Below are 22,265 nucleotides of genomic sequence, written 5' to 3'. Positions count from 1 at the left end.
TCTGTACTGATGATTTTGGAATAGCAGCAAACTTCTCTCAGAGGACTTAACATTGGATTCAGAGTGAAAGACATACTACTCTGTTTGTGAAACCTTGACTCCCCTTCTCCTAATTGGATTTGTTTGAAATTGCGTACTGTGGTGTTTTTTTTTTTTTTCTCTCCTTTCCTTTACTGATTTCATATAGCCTACTTTTTCTAATCATGAATGTAAGATGTGTGGATTTTTATATAGCATACTAATTTAGGTGTCAAACAGAATCTGTAATTTTGTCAAAAAGATCAGCTATATTTGTAAGCTGTAATATGTAAAAATGAGAAAAAAATCGTTATCAAACAAAATGTGTTGGTTTACTATAGTATATATATATACTGTACACTGAAAAAGAGAGACTATCTCAAGCTGTTTGCCAAATAAAAAGTAGTAGTGATGTAAATGTTCATGTTTGTGTGTTTATTGTGGTGTCTGTGAGATGCTTTGGGAATTTGGGCAGAGGAGGATTCACAAACCTGTTGTGGAGATACTCAACAAAACCAAATCTCCAACAGCATCTGGTGTCAAAACTTTTTGGTACCAGTGAAATGTGGCAGCTCATTCTCATAGTTTTTAATCATCCAGTTCTTGATTTAGATTTAGGTTTTGTAATTTTTTCTTTTGTATTTTGGTGACTTTTTACTTTAAGTCTCAACTTATTAGCAGTCTATAATCAATAAATGTTATATGAACAATATATAAAGGTCATAATCCACTATAATGTAGTTGTGAAAACAGAGGGACATGTTAGCAATGAAATATATATAAACTATTGTCAGTATTTATAACTTCTTCAATGAAAGTGTATCTATTATTACAATTGTAGTTGTTGAAATATTAATAAAAATATTTATATAAATATATGAATGAGTCTCATTGGTAAAAGCTGTAATTGTAATGGCTGCCTACAGAAAATTAACCTTTTTTTTTTTTTCTCTTGCACCACAATGATGACAAAAATGTCCACTTTACACAAGAAGCCTCACAATTTACTGGGAGCGTGATGACGTTTGCTGAGCACATTCTTGCTCTCCAGAGGAGGAACCGCTCCGGCACCATAACTTCTCCTGTGGCGCCACCCTCAGGACGAACTGGATGTCCAGCTCCACCAGCCTCACCATGAGCACATGGATGCATCGTGTGTGTGTCTCCACTCAGCCGCCACCTCGGGGCGGGTCATGAGTCTCCCGGGGTGGGTCTCCCTCGGTAAGCGCGCAGCTGGACTTCTGTCTCCGGCGTCCTGGAGCCTCCGCGGCCGTGAACACGTGTGTCGGCTCGGTCGGTGCGTCGCTAACATGGCAGAGGAGGCGAAGAAGCGGGCTGCGTACGCCGCCGTGGACAACCACGTCCAGGTACAGTGTGTGTCCTCCCCCGGCTCCTCAGGCTGCCAGCTTGCGGTTCCAGCTGCTCGGTTAAAACGCTGCACTTTGTTCCCTTTAGCTTCGTGCTGCAAAGCTAGCACAGTTAGCTTAGGTTCAGACACACATGTTAGCCTAGCTCGTTAATTATTATCGTTATCTAACCTGCACGGTTCAGGAGGAATTAGCTCCGTGTTATGCTTGCTCGTCCCGGGATAGTGTGCTAACTTTGTTCGGCATTAAGGACTAAATATACTGACGGTGTGTCACAGCTTGTGTTTGCAGCTAGCAGGAGTTCATTTGCCTCTTCCGTGTGCTGAAATGAGACATCTATCCTCCCACACCCTGACAGCTCTTCACATGTGGCCAACTGTTTTAAAGTCTGTTCATAACAAATGTCATAAAATAAGCTTCATGAGTTTCCCCATCAATGCATTTCAATTCAATTCAATTATAATATTTGTGGCAAAACAATCTCAGCTGTTTAGATTATTTTCATACAGAATTTCCAAAGTGAAAAATACTCCTCACTATGTTGTGTCCAGTTGCTGATGCTTGATGGAGCCAGTGTAGCACCTGGTGTGAAAGGTGGCGTGGTTGTATGATGACTTTCACATCTTTTCTGTGTCTTGCAGAACAACCAGGTGGTCGGAGTGGGCAGTGGGTCAACCATTGTCTATGCTGTGGACAGATTAGGTGAGTAAAACCACTTTAAATCTGACGTTAGGGCTTAGAAATGACACTTTGTAGACAACAACCTGTGCACAATACGCAGAATCAGTCTCACAGGCCGTTTTTATGAGCTCTACATTTTGTGCGTTGAGGTTGAAATGTTTTGTACACACTGTGTAGAGGCAAATAAAATGTATTTATATACCAGTTCACTCACGGATGTAAGTTACAAAGTGCTTTACAGAGCCACATAAATGCTGTGTACACAATAAGATAAACAATAAATACATGAGGAAACAGGCCTGGTACAAACAGATATGTGCATCACACGTTTTTCTGCCTCTACAACACAAGTGAATTGCTAAATATATTAAGCAGGAGCAGCAGCATTTGGGCTTTTATTACCAATGTAAAACATAACTACATTCTGATTCTTGTGTGTGGTTTGCTGCAGCCGAGAGAGTTCGTCAGGAGAAGCTCAACATCGTGTGTGTGCCCACCTCCTTCCAGGTTGGTTTGAGTGGTGGACACATTTCTGTTGAGACCATTGGTTCTGTTATTATTATTTTCACCCATATGGCTTAATCACGTAAACCAAGTATTTGGCAACAGCTTGTAACATTGTGGCTTTAGATGCAATTTGTTGCCTCACATCTTTTCCATCTTGTTAAAAACTGTAACTGACACATTCACAGACACATTACAAGTGAATAGCAAGAGAAGAAATAGTAAATCCTATATTTCTGACATGAATAAAATGTACTTTCCAGTAAGAATGCATAAATGTAAACACAGTAAATGGTATCGCAGCTTTTCCTTGGCTTCCTGTCTCGCTCCTGCTGTTCCTGTGGTCGTCACTTTTTCTCACTTGTACCCGCTCTCCCTCCCACAGGCTCGTCAGCTGATTCTGCAGCACGGCCTCACACTGTCGGATCTGGACAGGCACCCAGAGGTATGATGAGCCTGTTACAAATGAATCTGAAAGCCATGGAAATGAGAAAGGGCCACAATATGTTGGCGCTGAAAACCCTGTCAGCTTGAATTGGAGCATTGTGGGAAATTATGCCTGTGCAGCTGCATGAGGAACCTAAGTGCTGGACTGGTTCCAGGCTCTAGAAGTTGTTTCTGTGCTTTAGTTTCTTCTTGTGTGTTAAGTTTGTCTTTACCTTCCTGCCACACAGCTGGACGTGGCGATCGATGGGGCAGATGAAGTGGATGCAGACCTGACGTTGATCAAAGGTGGAGGGTGAGTACAGTTCACCACAGACGGCAGAGTGACAGCTGGGAATCCTCTCACACCTCCTCTCTCTCTCCGTCTCCCAGCGGCTGCCTGACCCAGGAGAAGATCGTAGCTGGCTGTGCTAAACATTTTGTCGTCATTGCCGACTACAGGTTTGTATTTGTTTCTTTACCTTGAGAAGAGAAGTTACTTGAGAAGTATGATGATGTTTTTCTCCGGCTCAGGTCCAGCTGTGGTTTATAGTTGAAGCTTTGTTAAATCTATATGTATTAGCTGGTTGAGAAGCTGCTGTTTTCTGGTTTGTAGGTTTCACAAGTGAAACTGGTTAATCAGCATTAGGAAAGACTTGAAAAGTTTGTTTTAGCTTTTCAGCATTAACAGATTTTCTTGAAATAGCAAAGAAATGGACCAAAAGTTTTCAGACATAAGCCTCTTTTCCGCTGGTCAAATAAAAACCCGCCATGACTCGCTAACATCGGGCTTTTGTCAGCAATGGAAAAGGGTAAAATCTGCATTCACACCTGGGTCAAATAACTCAGAAACACCACGGTTATGCTGTGAGCTGCTGCCCCGAAATAACTTTTCAAAACACACAATCATCAATTGAGGCATCTCACACAGAGGCTCCGACACTTTTACTTTTCCAGCTCGGAGATGAGACAGATCCGTTTTATCAGTTTGCTCGGTGACTGGCAGCTCACTCTCTCTCCGCTGCGTCTGTGTGTGTGCGTGCTCTAACTTCCTGTGATGGCATCGCTCCTTCCAGTTGTGTGTGTCCTTAGTCCGAACAGTAAAGCAAACTTGACTGGCAGTGGAAAAGGGATCAATCGGCTTTGATTAGCAGGTTTACCCACGTTAAAAAAAAAAAAAAAAAAACAACTGCTCATGCCTGCTAATTTGGAAGAGGGGTAAAAGAGACCACATCACCTACTCTGCATTTCTCCTTCTTGTGTTTTTCTAACATTAGGAAGAATTATTTTTTCCTGCCCAACTTTCCCACAAGTGTGTGTGTGTGTGTGTGTGTGTGTGTGTGTGTGTGTGTGTGTGTGTGTGTGTGTGTGTGTCCAGATTGAGTTCTTACTCTCTTCTGTTTTGTATTCTGCTCCTGTCAGGAAAGACTCCAAGGCTCTGGGCCAGCAGTGGAAGAAGGGAGTTCCTATCGAAGTGATCCCCATGGCGTATGTTCCTGTCTCCAGGATGATTGCCAAAAGCTTTGGAGGGGAGGCCAAGTTACGGATGGCTGTCAGTAAAGCAGTAAGTGGAGGACAGGCTCGACTTCTGTGTGGACCACGTCTCTTAATTCTGCTGTCTGCGTAGCAGCTCTGTTTTTGTTACAGCAGAAATTTCACAGTTGTTCTTTTTGACTCACAGCTTTTCTTTGTGTTGCTCCTGGGTGCAGTTGTGTTTTCGTACAGGACTGTTAGGTCTCACAGGTCTCTCCAGGAGCCTGTGGTGGTCCTGAGGTCCAGGTTGAGAATAATGTGTGGCGATACCTTTTCATGGTGACACTAAGACTTAAGTCACCTTCCCAGAAAGAGCAGCGTTAATAAGCATTAGATATTTTCTTAAGCCATATGTGCTTTTATGCATGTTCTGATGTATTTTTCCACAATATTTGAACTGCACTTCTCTGTGTGGACATAATGAAATCACAGTATTCAGCAGAGGGTGAAATAGCAGATAAAGCGTCCTCAAGGTCACAGGTCCTTAGAACAGGCTGTGTCCTTGAGCGAGACACTGAATGAAGCTTTACCTGTTGAGTCATCGGAGGACGCGCTGGACCAGACTATTCACTGAATCCATTCAGATTTAACCATGTTTTTCTAGAGATGTGTGCGAGATTAAAAGTACCCTGTGGAGCTTTTCATTTCTATTAGTGCTCAGGAGCCAGTTGTTCATGAATAGGTCCTTGTTGTGTCGTGCACATGCACAAGGATGCACATACATGTGCATGTAGACACTCGTGATGTATTTCAGTCCTGCCAACACCATCTGGCTGATCTGCAGGTGGCAATGAGGTGCCAAGACAGGCAGCCAGGAAACCCGGTGGCAGAGACTATAAGCTAGTAGACAGAGATGTGAACAGGGGTCGGCCCCAGTGTTCATACTTGTGGTCTTGAGCAGTTAAGTGCGTGTCCACGTACCGACAGGTAGCAGCCAGGCGTGTCCTGTGTTGGATGAATACCAACACACAGTACATTGAACCTGCACTGCGAAGCAGCGTCCAGAGCTAAGTGTATCCTACAGGTCACTGTGGTCGACTGGTGCATCTGTGTGAAGATCATTATTCACTGTAAACATGGCAGAACTGATAACATTAATATTGCATATCTGACACTGTCAACATCAATGTTTAATTAATCTTTTTATCAAAGACTTTGAGAACCTGGTTCCATCTTTCAAACGTTATCAGACAGAAACCATAATAACTTCTTATGTACAGTCGACCTCACATGCTTCTAGTTTATTCCTCAGTGTGTTTCTTACCATCCTCTGATTGTATGTGTAAAACTGTAAAGTCACCTGAGTGTAGCTGTGCTGGTTACAGCACCTGTGTGAGTGACAGACTGTCCTTATTAATCAAGCGTGTCCCACTGAGCTCTGATAAACATTTGAGCACTGTGACATTCACCAGAAATGTGTCACACCGGAGGCCACGTGACCACTCACTCATACTGAAGTGTGGGTAGTGGGACAGACCCGAAGCAGGATATAAAATACCTTTTAAAAAAAAGTTATGTGATGGATGGAAGGAAATGCATTCAACACATTTGTTAGACCTGTACATTGAGTTGTGAGGAGAGCTATGACTGTTAAAAGAAGGTGTGTTTGTTTACATGAAAAAACTCCACAGGGCATCTTTAGGGAAAGTGGGAAGGTGAAAACAGGGAAACACACCTACACATGAGCTGCCTCCGCCTCATTAACAGCCAGTAGAGTCGAGCTCGAATGATTCACCTCCGACTCAGTTCCTTTAAATGAGCAACATCCAGCAGGAGACAGGAGTGTCTGTTTATCATTGTGGCTGTTTGTGTATTTGCAGTTCACTTTGACTGTAAACAGTTTGTGTACTTAAGAGCAGACAGGTTTGTTTATCCAGGAAGCCTTGATGGTTACACACAGGCTGCTGTTTAATCACCACTTGCCTCATTGTCATACGTGATGAAAAATTTAAATCGAAAGCTGCTGTCGCCCTCTGAAGGTAAAGGAACGCGTCTGTTCTGAAGGATTCAGGGTTTTAATAAAACTTTATTTTCTAGATTTACTGTAACCTCTGTTCTCTGATCGTGACCCACTGGAGCACTGGGAAACAAAATGTTTTCAGTCCAGTCAAACACTTTGTGCAACACAGTTAAGGTCATTGTAATAATTGGTCTATAAGTGACCAATTATCACAACATTTTAGTTTCATTTTAACTTGTTTTGAACAGATTATGAACTTTGCTTGCAGCCGCCTGGGTGTTAGATTAGCATTAACAGGAACTTGTGAAGGATGTTGACAGTGCCTGGTATCTGAATTGTGTGTCTGACCCTCAGGGTCCTGTGGTCACTGACAACAGTAACTTCATCCTGGACTGGAAGTTTGAGAACGCTCAGAACTGGAAGGAAGTCAACACTGCGATCAAGATGATCCCAGGTGAGAAGCTGACAGACGACAGCTCTGGTTCATGAAGTCCCATGTGGCTGGGTTTGGGTGAAGGTGTTTAATCTGCTGCCAACACATCGTCTTCACATACAACTTCAGAAATAGGAAGTAATGGTGCAAGGCACTTGAAAGGGGCAAAGCCTGCAGGAAATGTTTGTTTAGACTCAGTCAACCTCAAAAAGAGGATTTGACCTTGACTTCTGTTGTCCAACAAAACGCTCAGTGTCTCTTCGTGTGTCCTCCTCAGGCGTGGTGGAGACGGGGCTTTTCGTCGGCATGGCTGAGCGAGCCTACTTTGGGATGGAGGATGGAAGCGTGCAGATTCGGGATCCTCCAGTCAACTGAGGAGTTTGCCATATTCACTGTCGTCCCTCCTGTTGAATGACCTCATCTCTCCCGCAAGTGCCATCTTCATGATTTACGCCCTGGTCTCAGACTGGGTTTGGACAGAGCTGCACCTTCAGCAGAACTGGACAAAACTGTAGCAGGGAAGTTTTCACGTCTCAAAACCAGATACACATTCAGGATCACTTGATTTTTCTCATCCTGCAGGTGGTGCTTCGGATTTTTTAAAGTGCCTGATGAGTAGAATCAAGTACATCTGACACACATTTTTTTTATTTTCATCAGCTCAGTTTGGCCGCCTGGTCACACTGGGAATGTTGGCTCCTCCTGTAATTACTGGGTTTGACTGAATGTCTGCACTGCTTTGGTTCTCAACCAGTGTGGTGAATCACTGCAGTTCTGCAGGAAGAAACTAAGGTGTGCCTTGAGATTATATTTGAAGTCCTATTAAAGCTACATTTGAGAAGCTCATAATCGTACACCAAACTATTATCATCTGCTGCAAACAAAAGTCCACCAGTCAAGTGAAAAATCACAGCATTGTTAGCAGTAAAAAAGCTGATATGCCCTGAAGTCTTTTTGTTAAATTGAACCACAGAAGGGGGGATAATGTCAACATTATGAAGAAGTTAAACTTTTTTTTTTTCTTCAAGAAATTAATTTCTCTAATTAATATGCCACTTTAAAGAGCAAAAGCTCCAAAGATTAATGAGATAATTGACAATTAAAAGAAACCCTGTGGTGCAGGGTTGAAGCTTCCACTATCTGTTCATTGTGTTAAAATACAAGTGACTGTAATAAATATAACATGTTTCACTGGTATGGAAGCAGAGACGTGTCAACACAGGGTTTTTTTCTCATCTCAGCCATTCAGCTACAGTCACCAACATGATGTTCACATGCTCCACTCTGGACATTGTCCTTGGTGAAGTGACAGCAGTGCAGATTAGACAGATGTAAAATAATGTGTTCATTTCTCAGTGTTAATCTGCAAACAACTCCATGCTGTCACATGATTCCTTCACAGTTACACTCACTGTGAGCAGAGCCAACTGGCCACTGGTCAGCTGGTTACAGTCGTGATTCTCCCTGGCTTTTGAATTTTAGCATGTAGTTGCCACTGTTGCCATGGAGCAATGATCTGGTTTCTGTTCTGAGGAAAGACAGAGTGTGAGAAATCTTTGTGGTTTCCTCTCTGTTTCAACAGGGGTTTCTGTAGCTACACTCGTCAGATCAGCAGGGTTGAAGTCCACAGCCTCACTGTTTAACAAAAAACAAACCACTGAATGTGTGTACTTTACTGCATGTCCCTCCTTCCACTGTGTGTGTTCTGTTTTTGTGCCTGTATGTAAGTTGCATGACTCTCGCTTATTCCTTACACAAGCTGTCCAGTCCCAGGGAGCCTTGTGTCATAAACTTAAATCGAAATGAGCGTTTTAAGGCCGTGATGATTGGCTTTAAAGGTTTCACATTAAACAGTGAACTGTGTAGCACAGAGATTAATTAATACGACCACAAGTATATTTCATGTGCCTTGGCACAACAAAGCAATGGAACATCTTAGTTTTGGATGTAATCAAACTCATTGGTTGTGCAGCTTTGAAAATGCAGAAAGTTCCAGGGAAAATTTGCCTCAAGTCTGCATCACTGTGAGTAAAACACTCAGTTCATTGAACGACACCTGTCCACTCAAAAAGAAATCACACGCTCAGCATTGCTTTTCTCAAAATAGTCAAGTTGTCTTTCTTCACGGAAAGAACATGTTTCCTTTACAGTCCAGAACCCATCGCTTGTTTGCAAATTACTAATAGTTTATCATTTAGTTTTATCCAGATGACTAATGTCTTTCCAATAGAATTGCAGATCTTCACTCTGCTTTTGGCTCATCATGCCTTACACTCTTTACACTTTAATTTTGTACGTTTGTTTTTGTATGTACAGCTCTCAGAGACTCAGGAGAACATCGAGGCTGGGAAATTTAATACAAGCAAGCATATGCAGTTGGTTGGCACATTTTTTCTGCATGCCACAGTTTTTAGGTACCAGCAATCTGATTCTTCTCCAGTCGAATGCTACTCATAAACCAACTGAGAGTGACTGAATTTTAGGATGTGTAAACCCCGAGAGGCCTGTAGACACAGTAAAAGTTAACAGAACTGAGAATATGTGGCCCAGTTTTGGTCAAATACAGTGTTCACACCATGTGGGATATTTTTACACCAGCATTTCTTTTCTTTCTTTCTTTACCAGTTGACTGTGATAATGATTTTTGCTGTGATGGTACTATTTTCTCTGTGAACCAATACAGGACCAAAATGATACCTGTATGCCTCCTTGTTTTATTTCTAATGATTCATTTGTGTCTCTTGTTAACGAATGTTTGTCAGACAAAACAAGCAGTTATATATCAACCTGGGCTCATTGTGGTATTTCTCTATTTTTCCTATAATTTATAGACCAATGCGTTAATCAACAGATAATCAACAGATTGATTGAAAGTTATTTTGATAACACAAGCCCGTATTGTTTTGTAAGTAGTGAATATTTTTATATAGTTTTTATGTTAAAGACGATGGGAAATGGGTTTTTCCGACCAAAGATGTCAGCTGATTGAACACCTTCTCCTTCCCGGCCACTTGGGGGCGCTAGAAATACAAGGTGCTCGCAGGGAGGGTTCACGATGACCTCATATACCACCAAAATCAGCATAAAATATTACACATGCACTGACCTACTGTTTGTACCGCAACAAGCGCGATTTGTGACACATTGAAAGTAAATATCATCCAATGTGTGTTTAAAAAAAAACACACAACTAAGCTTCGAGATTGACATGAAGTTTTACATAATTTAACTTGATAAAAATAAAATAAATAATGGGTTCAGAGTAGCCTGTTTACATTATGTAACCGATCTTTACGACTGTGTGTCCCAAAGTGAAAAAACACAACTCGTGATCAGGAACAGGAACTGTTTCTATCGTCTTCACAACAGCCACGTTGATGCTTTCATGTCGGCTGTCTTGACAACTGCTCATGATTGACAGCTGAAACATCGAATCAAGCGCTTACATCCAGTCGGCGAGGTTACAGCTCGACCAATAGCGTTGCGGCTCATCGGCATCGTCTCTCCTATTGGACTGACGACAACACGTCCCACCACTCATACGTCCGCTACAGGATTCGCCGTCGGGGATTTTTTTGCGTCACCTTTAGCTCCAGTTGTGTGGCAGCTGCTAGTGCGCATGCGTGGTCTCGACAGACAGCGGATCAGCCAATGAGGTGTACTGTTTGGGGGGCTGGCACATTCTGAACCCGCGTCTTTGAGTGACAGATGTTTGATGCAATCGTAGTATGCTTAGTATGGAGTATGTGTGATTGATATCAAACGGACCAATGGGAAACGGTTACATCAATTTTTAACGAACGTAGAGATTTTATTGTCCAATCCTCGTGTAGAAACAAGGCGGGGCTTAGCGTTACCAAGGCAAGTCTGAGTCAAGTATAAAGGGAATAACATGGTGTCCCAGTGGCTGTTTATGTTTACTTAAAGAACAGATTTGAAAGGGCGTCTGCAAGACACAGCGGAATTTTCTTTATAGTTTCACTGTTTGTTTTGCACTTTAAGTTGTTTATGTTAAGATTTACAAGGCCCTTGGCATGTAAATCTCATATTTCACTAATGTGCCAGTCTTACAAATGGAAAGGGGGCTTCACTTTGGAAACGTGAGCATTTCCCTGGTGCTCCTGCTGTTGCTGAAAGTGCTCATCGGATTCGGGACCTCGCAAGCTCAGGGCTCCGCCATCGGGAGGGAGCCGCAGTCTGTGACCCGGAGAGCAGCTCCGACCTCGGAGGAAGATGGTGCAAGAGTCATGAAGCTGGGCTTGGAGAACCTAGGCGCCCCGGTCATTGGAGGAGACGTTACCGTGGAGGACGACGAGAACGGGTCGGCCGGGGAGGCCGATGAATCGTATGGAGAAAGTAACGGAAACGTCCGACCGACAAGGTAATTTGTTTTTAAAAATAATCAAATATAACGGACATCTGTCAGCCAACGGCTAGACATCCATTATCGGACACTTTTAGTTTGACACGTGTATTCAGCACCTGCAAAACGTGTGTGGCTTCCAGAAAAGACGAATTAACTAAATTAAAACTTAAAAAAGCCATATATTGAATGTTAACTGGCTAAAACGTCGGCTTCACCGGCTGTTTAGCTAGCTAACGGACAGTCTTGTGATTTGGACGCATGACGAGTATTCCTCCGCCTCAGCACCGCACTCAAAACTTGTTGTGGACGCGGTTACAGGCGTTTCCTCGGGTTAAAACCCTTGTTTTGGTGTCCTATTTCCCCAGCTCATCTTCCCATATTCTTGATAAATTATCATGGAAGAAATGTCAACCGGTACAGTGAACTGTCAGAGCGCAAAACAGGAAAAACACGGTGTTGACGAACGTGTTTGACTTTGTGTCCGATAATGGGTGTAGAGTTCTGACTAAAGTTTGAATGGAAATTGCGTGACACCTAGGCACATCACTTTAACGAGAGCTAGCCCGTTCTTAGCTGTTATTTGTGGTAAAAGTTAGTTTTCATAAAGTAGACCCTGCATCTGCTTCTGCTTGGGCATGTCGGGGCAAAGGGCGTTTCGCTTCATCGACCGGAAAGTTGGGGAGACCTGCGCCCTGACAGCAGGCGTCAACTGTTGTTTTCAAAGTTTCCACAGTGAAACTGAGAAATGTCGCGAAGTCACATGATGTAACTTGGGTTTGCTAAAAGTTGTATCGATACCGTATGTGCATTAATTCATTGGACATACAGGGGACGTTATAATCCGGTCTTGTCACTCAAGCATAGGCGCTCTGCGGCCATCGGTCGATTTGGATCCACAAGAGTTGTGTGATTATAGACGCATTTCTGTTTCAACACAAGCCTGATGTGGCGTGACTGGCTTTGTTTCCGGGACTTGTCACCCAGACCCAACTCTCTCTCTCTCTTATGTAGTGTCATTTTGCACAGTGGAATGAAGTTGCTGCTTTCCATTTGTTGTCATACTAAAATCATGGAACATTCCTTATCACCCGACAACAGAGACACCATCCTCTCACCATCCACAGCTGATCTGCTGTCAGCAGACAGGGTGCTCATGAGCTGAGACAAGTGAAGTTTAAATTAAGCAGAAGTCTGTTTCTGTAATTAACCACAGTTTATTGGGAATTCGTCAGCAAAGGCAAATGAAAATGTTTGTGGCTGTTTAAACTTGTGAGGAGGTGGGTCTGCAGAACAGCAATGGAGATGTCACACTTCAGCTAAAGCGTTTGGCTTCACATGTTGTGATGCTGCCTCAGTGCTTGTTATTATTACAAAACAGAACTTGTTAAATTGGGTAGTTTTGCTTAAGATAAACCTTATTCTACCAATGAGGGAATTAGTCTTTTACACAAATGGAAACATTTATTGTGTGCTCTGCTCACGTCAATTAAAACATGGCAAGCAGGAACTACCTTTTACCACATATTGTCATGCAAAGGCATGTCAGCCCGCCAAGAAAATCCCTAGGATCCTGCTTGTCACAAGTTTACTGCCTTACACAGATTGCAGGTTTACCGAACCCTGTTAGACATACTGCTGCTGCCCAAAGTGAGAAGCAGTTCTTGGCGCAGTGGGTAGGGCATTGATTTTGTCTTCCTTGGTAAACAGTAGGTTTGACGCCCACCTTAGATGTTTTGGCGCAGTGTGTTCTTCATGATGTTCCTCCTCTCTACCAAGCTATTCATTTATTTATTTATTTTTACCAGGACATTACATATACTTTAGGCTTTGAGACAGCCTCTCGAATCATTCTTATTTTTTTGTCTTTCCTTGTTGAGGTATAGGTCTCTCAATAAATTATTCTCTGTGTAGTCTTATAAACGGGCTTTTCAAGAGGGAGATGGATCAAAGTAAGTCATGGAATTGAAAATATTGGAAGTCAAACCTTTTTGAAGGATTTTGGTGTCATTTCTTATTGTATTACTAAAACTTGCTGCTACTGTACCTACTTGGTGATAAGAATGCAAAATGTTTCCCATTTGCCATCAACCTTTTTAAAACTGAGGTTTACTTTAAAGCTTTCTGACAAACCCCTGAGCATCATATTATTTATTTGAGATGCCATACAAACCCAGCTTTGTCACCACAGGGTGCTACTGAGCACACTGTGCAGTCAGACCCAGAAAGCTCAAGTTGAGAGGAATAGGTGTGATTAGTTGTTTTACATGTTTTGCAAAAAGTCTGTAAGACAGAAAAAATGTTTTTACATGGTATTGATAAAATCTTTGTGTACACCACTGCACAGACAGAAAAGAGGCAGCTTACAGTTTACACCTAGCGCACGAGCAAGGACACAAACTTTTTGGGATAAAAGTGGTGGTGAAATAACTCTGGTGAAGGACTTCAAGGAGGATAAGGCTCCTGTCTGTCATCTGCAGTACTGTATCAAGAAGAAATCGATAGCAATTAGCGGAGCAGTTTGCTCTGATAGGAGCAGGCTATTCCCCTGCCAGGCACCTCAGCTGCTGCAGGAAAACTCCTGAGCGTTCATCCTGCTGCTGGTCACACCCTGCCAGTGTCGCTGTCTGTGCCTGCATCGAGTCCTATACAGTATATCTACCGTGGCTGTCACTTTCTGCTGAGTTTTCCATTTCTTTCTCACTTTCTCATTGTCACAGTCTGTATCTCCCACTTTCTTCTTTCATTCTCTCATGATCTTTCTTCCTCATTTACTTTCTGTCTGGCATCACTCTGAGTCATCTTTTTGGTTCACATATATACATTAGCATACACAGTATCAAACGTTTTAACAATCCTTTTCCTTTTTGATTTGGTTGAATACATTTAAAATATTCTATAAATATTGAACTCACCAAAGCTCATGTTGCTACTTGTCTAGTTGTGTATTAACTTAAATAATAATATTATTTTATTTCTGTCACTTTTCAAAATGCTGCCACGCAGCATCGAAATTAACATACCCGTTGACAAGATAAAGAATTAACTAAGTAGCTTGTGAGGCAGATACAAGAATGAACAGGTGAATTATTCATTAGAAAGCCTGCATGCAAAACAACAACAAAGATGTATAAAAGATGATGCAGATTTAGCTGAGATTAGAAAATAATGAGCTTGAGGAAGGTTTTCTGTTCTTATAGTGTCAGGACACTGTAAAACCTACGATCACACCCAGTCTGTCTCTGTCTGTCTTTGTTGAATTCTGTCTCTTTGTTGTAATTATTGTCTTTGCCTCTTGCTCTTGTATTAGTTCTCATCCTACACTTTCTCCCTCCCTTATGCTCTCCCTTACCTTCACACGTACACATCGCTTTTTAATGTTGCCCCTTGAGTATATACTCTACTCCGCGCTCTGTTTCCATCCATCTGTCAAAGGAATTGTTGCTGAACTTTACAAATGTCATGAGAAATGTTTAAAAAAAGGGACCAATTCAAACAGGAAAGACTTCCTAAATGTCAGAAAAGCCATTTACAACAAAAGGAAAAATGTCTGTCAAGAATCAGTTCATTTTGAGCAAGTTGTTGTTGTGTATCTCTTCAGCAGTATGACTTAAAGGCAGTACTGCAAACAAAAACACAATGGTTTGTGTTGATGATAGCGATTTTAAAGATCATTTAAACAAGTAATGAGTGTAAACTTTTTAGGAAGTAATCATCTCCACATCCAGCATTAATTAGGTCGGCCTTTTGAAAAAATTTCACCACTTCCTTTTGTGACCTTACACGGCTGCTGTTTTCCAAGTTAAACAGACCAGGTCTTGTGATAAGTGCCACCCTGTGACAACAGTAATGTTAACACACCCTTGAAAACAACTATAGACAGAAAGAATTATGACCTTGTTCATGACACGTATTCCACTTTTGAAGGATTTATTTATTTCACAATTTAATTAGAGGATAAACCCCTGGAGAAGCACCGTGTCATTTTCAACTGGGTCCTCAGGCACAAAAACACTGACATTAACACACATTTAAACTTAAAGAAATAATAAGATGATTAATTATACAATCCAACAACACAAAACAATCAACAGAGTAACTGCAACAAAGACATGCATATAAGGGCTCTCCACCACCCCAAACCACACCTACTACATCTGTTGCAAGTGTCATCTATACAGAGAATAACTAAATAAATAAATAAGAAGTAAAATCAATAAAAAGGCCAACTAACATGAACATTATAAACTAAAATTACAATAAGGACAATCAAAAAAGAAGAGCAAGCACAAGGATCCTGGTAACTTCATCACTTTGTGGACAGCACTGTAACTGTCACAGCCTGGATCTGGTTTTTAAGTGGATGGACTTCTCCTAAAGCCCTTTTATTTTCTTCCAAATGAGATTTTGGAGTGGAGCACTTCAAACACAGATTCTTGAAAACATTTCTTGCGGACAGTTTGAAAACCAGTCGATGCTCGGATGTCAAAATTTTTTTGGTTTCTGTTAGCTGCAGTTGTTTTCTCTATTTTTTTCTTATTCCTGTTCCCTCCTCCACCCCTGTATCCTGTAATCTATAAATATTCTAGATGCTTTGATCCGTCCTTCAGTTTGTGACGTGTGCCGCTGTCATGTCAGCTGATGGCTGTCACCTCACTTTTAATGCTGCCATCTATACGTTACAAACTCTGCTCTAGAGGCTTGATGTTTACATTTGTGTGTGTGTATGTGTGTGTGTGAATCATGCATGTGACGGCGCTGCCAGGTTTGATGTCTCTGGCAGCGAGTCCTCCGTCGAGACCTCTGGCACCTTAGGGAGCACTTGGAGGTGAGAGGAGAGAGGACAGCAGCTTTGTTTGAACCCGCTACACCCCCTCCACCCCACCCCACCCCACCCCCCTCAGGGCCGTGTAGGGGCAACAGCTCTTCTGGGCCGCCGCGCTCGCCGGCTGGCTCCCACCAGCCTACTGCTTAGCAACAGCCAATCGGCCGAGCTGGGCGACTTGTCGGCCAATTGCATCTGAGAGATGGGCTAGTGCTCAGAATTTGAGTTGGCCGCATGGGTCTGGCTATAGTTAGGTAAAGGAGGAGGAGGAGACTTTTTTGGGAGGGGAAAGATCATTTCCTTGTTGTTTTTTTTCCCTCCATACTTTGTTTCAGTAGTCTGCTCTCTGTAACCAGGGAGATGTTGTGGGTTTTATTAATAGAAACTGTCCCCAAAATAACAGGTCAAGATGAAGTTGATTGAACTCCTGCAAAGTTGTAATTGAGCCATTAAAAGCTAGTTCTTTAACCTCAGTCTGTATACAGTGAATATTTTGTATTAGACAGGTCTGAATATATAACTGTAGTTACCAAGTGTCTCTTCAAACAAGCTTATATAATCTGTTTTAACCTATTTCATCCTCTTGGTCTTTTCCTTATGTAACCATATTTTTATCCATGTCTGGTGCTTTTTTTTTTTTTTTTTGGTCTTATTTATTGCTCTTATTTTGCTGCTCTGAATAATAATATTTAAGTAGTTTCTTAGTGTAAAGAAGTTTCCTAAATATTGACCAACAGTTTCTGATGTTGGTATGTGATGACCTTTAATGACTCTCTGCACTTGACAAACACTGTCTGGGTTGTAGAAGAGGTGATGACTTATTTGGCAAGATATTTGCAGTTTCATAACCATGAGTAGAGACAGAAATAGTAACAAGTTCTCCACAAAAGTGATTGTTAAACAGTGTTGGTTTTGAATATGATTATCAGTAGGTGTGAATTTATTAGGTCGGTGGCTATTTTGGTAAGTCGGCAGGACCCATCCTGCAGCACTGCAGTATGGGTGGGGCAGAGGCAAAAAGGTGGGATTCTTATGAGAGAGAGAGAAAGAGAGGGAGGGGAGGTTGAAAACAAGGAGTTAGCTGGTAGTTAGCAGGACCATGCTGTCTTGTTTTCACTCTGGATGGCTCCTCACTGCTTAGCAACAACGAATCAGATCCTTGGATCAGGGCTGCAGTCCAGCCAATCAGCCGTCAGCAGTGTGGCGCCATAGAGTTTGGATTTTACCACATGTGAGTTGATACGGGTTGGAGAGGAGAGCGCACTTATGCAGTAGGGGAGAGAGAGAAAGAGAGAGAGAGAGAGAGAGAGAGAGAGGGGGGCAGCGCTTTTAAATGATGTGTTTTTTATGCTTTTTTTTTTTTTTTTAAAGCCACACCTTTTGCTCTCTGCTGCGGAGGTCTGCTGCAGTGACCCTGATGGATGTGAGGTCGATTTTAAAGCAGACTGCATGTCGCTGGTCTGTCACTCTGGTCTGCATCAGTCATCCAGTAACTGCTGTGACAAAGACATTAAAAAATCACTTGCTTGATTAACAGGTTTAGAGGACAGTTATATAAACCTTCAAGTCACATTAAGCTGTTGAAGTGCTGGAGTTAAAGGCTTACTGACATATCACTGTTATGTCAGTCACCAGTGTCACACCCTACAGGTGGATCTTCTTACCTTAGACATTTAATCTGGTCTTGTTGTGTTTGTTTATATTAGGCATTGTCAGGCACATGGGAGTGTCTTCGTGTTTGCTGTGAGTTCTGGCAGCATGCTGTGTTATGCTAACGGCCCACACGTCCTGAAGCCTTAAAATATCCTGCACTGAAGTATGGGATAGCCATAACTGACGGGCTGAAAGGGCTCTGAAAGATTTTAAAACTTCTTTTCACACATTGGTGATAAAACTGAACTTCAGTCTAATTCGGATTCTGACTAAATAATTTTTTTTGTATAATAGAAATATTTAATGCCCTCCCCACTTTGTATCATTTCTGTGGCATGACCTCTCAAAATGTGCACAGTTTAAGGGAATGCACTCAGCTCTTTTTTCCCTCCTGCTGGTGCAGCTGGTGGTACTGGGTGCGGCTGGCTCAGAGCTGCATCCATAACTTTCTCCCCACGTGCTCCCCATGCTCTCATATTTTTGTTCTGCCTCTCTGTGGCTGCGCGGCAGGCTGAGTGGCAGCTGCGCGGCAGCAGAACTCCGCACTCCAGCGTGCATCCAGGCTGCTCGCTGTTGCATGGTTACAGACAGGTTTGCCCTACCATTGGCTCACAGTCGGCAGAGCTGCCCGCCCATTGGCTAAACGAGGAGAAAAACAGTGCTTCCATTGGCTGCTAGAAAGTGGCAGGCTGTTGCGATTGGTGCAGCTCAGCGGCTCCCGCTCCTTGGAGACTCGGCCTGTGTAAACATCCTGGTTGTTTCTTTCAATGGAGTGTGTTTACCAGCAGCTCGGTTTTGCCAGTGTGTGCAGACTGAGGCGGAGAGTCTCTGAGGAGCAGAGAGTCTGGTGAGAGCAAGGCTAATTGGCTCCCTGCTCCGCCATACGCTTTGTGATTGAAGAAGCATTCGGCACTATTATGACACTTTGACAGCATTACAGGCGAGGACGCTAACAACCCTCAGTCTGTTGGCAGCCACACTACTCTCCCTCTTTCTCTCACTTCACTCTCTCTTCCAACATCTTCGTCAGCTTGTCCGCCGCCTGTATCTGTCACAGTCGGCAGCAGCAGCCCCACAGGCTACATGTTATCCCTTTGGTGATGAGCAGAGCAGCAGTGTCTCGGGGCTCAGACGTGGAAAATAAATTGCCTCGAGTAGTAAATGATACAGTAGAGCTGTTTGTTCTGTTTGACTTGTTTTTATTGTTCAGTTTAGTACTATTTCTGTAGCTATTCCCCCTTCCCCCTCCTCAGCTGCTCATTTACTCCATTACCATCCTGATACCTAAGTTGTACAGTCAAGTGCCCCCCCCCCTCCCCGACTACCACTCTACCCCATCCCTACCCCCACTCCCCTCTCCACTCCTCCTTATCCTTTATCTGGAGTACAAAGAGTCCACAAAAGCCTTTGATCTCCCCCTCCGAATGAAATTCCTCTATCTCTCGCGCTCCCTCTCTCCATCTCTGAAGTTGAACTTGATGCTCTCAGTGACTTCTTCCTCTCTTCTACATTCACAGCATGACTTGGAGGGGGCGGGGCCAGCCGAGTGAAGGCCGCCAAAGCTTCCACCCTCTCAGAGAGCCGCCTGCTTAGCAACAACCAATCAGCCTAATATTTTTGGCAGGGTCTGGCAGCCAATCGAGGCGATGAGAGCAGGCTTTAGCGCTGTGTTTTTATTGGTGGCTGAGAGGAAAAACAATGTTTTTCTTAGCACTCTACACTTCAGTGCTAGTGGCGAGGCTGATAATGCTAAGAGCAGATTTGGAGAGATAATCTTGGCTTTGATGGCGCTGAAAGACACATGGCTCATTACTGTTAAGTGATCCTATTTGCATTTTTATGCAAACTTCCAGCTCCAGTTGAGCTGAAACAGCTAACTGGTCCAGAGCAGCAAGTGTAACTTGTGGTGGAAATTAAGTGAACGAATGATAAACTTCATTCTTGATGCTAATTTACTTTCAATCCCTCTCTCTGAATGTGTCAGTGACTGTGGAGAAACACAAGAGATACCTTCCTAAAATTGATTTCGCACCCTCTGAAATAATCAATTTCTTAGTTTTCCTAAGGCTGAAACATCCTTGAACATGCTCCTTCCCTTCATGACTGAACAGTGTTCGATAGGTGAAATCAATAAGGGATTACAGCAATCAGTAGCAATTCACCTACTCAGTCTAAATGATGGATAGTGCGGTTGATGCTGAAGTTAAATACACTCTTACAGCTTAGTTGACGGCTGCCACAGTGGACATAAATAAAGATGATGAATGATGCTGAGGCTACTTTTTCTTTAGTTCCTCATTTTTCTTTTCAGTCTGAGCTGGGAAAGTGAACGAGTGTAACACTTTCTCTTCCCTCAACAACTGCTGTCTAGTTGCCCTCGAGGGAGGCAGTTAAAATCTCATATGCCCCAGTGGCCAACAGAGGGAAGATGCCTGGGTCTCAGCTGTGTGGATGTGAGGCAATGGGTGCTCAGAGACGGTGTGTGTGCTCAGCAGATCCTCGCTGGTTAAATAAAGCTAAAAGCCCCATTGACAGCATCTCCTCTAGACAGATACAAATCAATAGACTGGAGGTGGCCCCTGCCAGAGCTCAGGACATGATTGACAAGCAATGCGGCAGAAGCCCTAAAAGTGAGGCGAAGGGAGGGGCCGGGTGTCTCGATTCTCGATTCATTCAAGTTGGTCACATCGTTTTTAGCCTGGAGTTACGGTACGAAAGAGAGAGAAATGTTAACACATCCTGCTGTGTGGGCACATGAAGGAGAATGAGAGTGGGAATACAACTCATTTGGGGAATTTGTACATTGGTTCTGGTGGGGGAACAAACCTAATGTTTAAGGAAGAGCTGCAAAAATAAAAATCCATCACTACAACGATTCCTAAGTCTTTTCTCAGGGGTAGAGCGCACTGGTGCTGTGAGCGATCCAAGCTCATACATCATCTGAGGGAAAACACTGTCACCCCCTGCATCTTATTTTCCCTCCTCTTATTTTTAGCTGCTCACTCTGTCTCATTCAGCAATGACTCTGAATGAAATATGTGGAAAATGTGTCCACTTTCTTTTACAGAATTCAGTATCAAAATATTTTCTTTTTCTTTGCCATTTTTTTTGTGGAATCAGAGTAAGTTTTGCAAGTGATGGCAAAACCACCTTCATTATATCCAGACCTAAGACAGGATTTTGTCTGTGTTCTCAAAGATCTCTGAAAGTGAAATTATACAAATGTCTGAAGGGTTTGGTTGTTATCTTTCTCTGAACTGTCATCGTGGGCAGTCAAGCTAGTGTTTGTGAACACAAATTTCCTGCTGGTGTTGTTGAGTTTAGGAGAAAGCCGAGACTAATCAGAAATGACGATGAATGAATCCACTGACTCTGAGTAAAAGACAGTCTTTGTTGACACATAAAACATTTATTTGAGGTTTTACATGTAAATTAGCCTAATTTTATGGCAGTAATAACAGTTTTAAGCCTGAGAAAAGTAACCATGTCAAATCCCCCAGTGTACTCTTAACAGTCTCTTACCATCTGTTTCAAGGCGCAACAGACTCTTATGTCTCCGTTGAAGTGGATAGTTCTGAAGTTCACATTTATAAAATAAGGACATGAGAAAAACAATGTGTTTACAATCTCAAAGGAGTTTTAAATCGAAAGCAACTGGACTTGGTTATTTGTCTAGGAAGACGTTTCACCTCTCATCCAAGAGGCTTCATCAGTTCTTTCTCGCACCTGTCAGGTGATAAATAACCAAGTCCAGTTGCTTTCGATTTAAAACTCCTACGAGATACTATGACCTGGACAAATGAGAATATTCACAGGCCAATTTGTTTACAAAACTGAATACATAAAATCCACCCTGTCTGCAACCTCATCCACAGCCTTGTCTGCAACCTCTACTGCAACCTCGTCTTTCTTGTTTCTTTATTGGATTTGGATCTGAAATTCAGTTTCAGGTTGTTTTGATCTGCTCGTTCCGTGGCATGAAGTCAGTTATAGATTCTAATAGAAGTAATATTTAAAAAATGTAGCAAATAAAACAGTGTGATGTGTTATTATTAAGTATAGTTTATTAATCCAGTTCATACACTGGTTTTTGCCAAAGTTGACTCACCTCTGTCTCTTCACCCAGCATGCTTTCATGTGGTTTACCTTCTCTGTGCAAAATGCAGGATAAACAAACAAGGTGCATTTTTGATGGATTCCTGTCTTGATTCACTAACAACATTCATGGTCCCCACATGTTCAGTACTGTAATACTACAGTACTATATTTCTTATAAAAATAAGTCACTATCAGTGGGATGTCTGGTCAGGTTTTAATAATCCTTAGCTCTGGTCCCATCTTTAATGAGCATGCCACCCCAACAAGCTGACAGGGTGGGGTTTGTCATGGCACAGGTGTGCTGTCTGCTGCAGCTGAAGGTCACCCTGATGACTAAACAACGGCAGACAACATCTGCACCACCACCAGTTCTTTGCCCTTTATTATCTTGTCTGTGATGGCATTAG

General features: G+C 42.6%; 2 protein-coding genes across 3 annotated transcripts in view; both read left to right on the top strand.

The window, feature by feature from the left end:
* Positions 1-1,089: 1,089 nt before the first annotated feature.
* Positions 1,090-9,613, top strand: rpia (ribose 5-phosphate isomerase A (ribose 5-phosphate epimerase)). Of its 2 annotated transcripts, XM_071498266.1 has the most exons (9): positions 1,101-1,385; positions 2,027-2,087; positions 2,518-2,573; positions 2,956-3,015; positions 3,245-3,309; positions 3,387-3,455; positions 4,416-4,557; positions 6,841-6,940; positions 7,197-9,613. In XM_071498266.1, exons 1-9 carry the CDS (start codon positions 1,161-1,163, stop codon positions 7,292-7,294), a joined length of 876 nt encoding a protein of 291 aa, XP_071354367.1. In that variant the 5' UTR covers positions 1,101-1,160; the 3' UTR covers positions 7,295-9,613. The 2 variants fall into 2 exon arrangements, with proteins under 2 accessions (XP_071354368.1, XP_071354367.1); XM_071498267.1 differs by lacking the exon at positions 3,387-3,455 and having other exon boundaries at positions 1,090-1,385.
* Positions 9,614-10,778: 1,165 nt separating this feature from the next.
* eif2ak3 (eukaryotic translation initiation factor 2-alpha kinase 3) overlaps positions 10,779-22,265 on the top strand; it is a 32,779-nt gene continuing 21,292 nt past the window's right edge. Inside the window, exon 1 of the mRNA XM_071498261.1 lies at positions 10,779-11,300. Within this exon, the coding sequence (XP_071354362.1) occupies positions 10,993-11,300 (308 nt within the window). The 5' untranslated portion in view covers positions 10,779-10,992. The remainder of the gene's footprint in view (positions 11,301-22,265) is intronic.

The sequence above is a fragment of the Trachinotus anak genome, unplaced genomic scaffold, assembly GCF_046630095.1.
Source record: "Trachinotus anak isolate AG129_WGS33_773 ecotype Australia unplaced genomic scaffold, CSIRO_AGI_Tana_v1 ptg000015l, whole genome shotgun sequence".
NCBI classification, from domain to species: domain Eukaryota; kingdom Metazoa; phylum Chordata; class Actinopteri; order Carangiformes; family Carangidae; genus Trachinotus; species Trachinotus anak.
The sequence above is the reverse complement of the archived record's forward strand: the minus strand, read 5'-3'. Positions and strand labels throughout refer to the sequence as shown.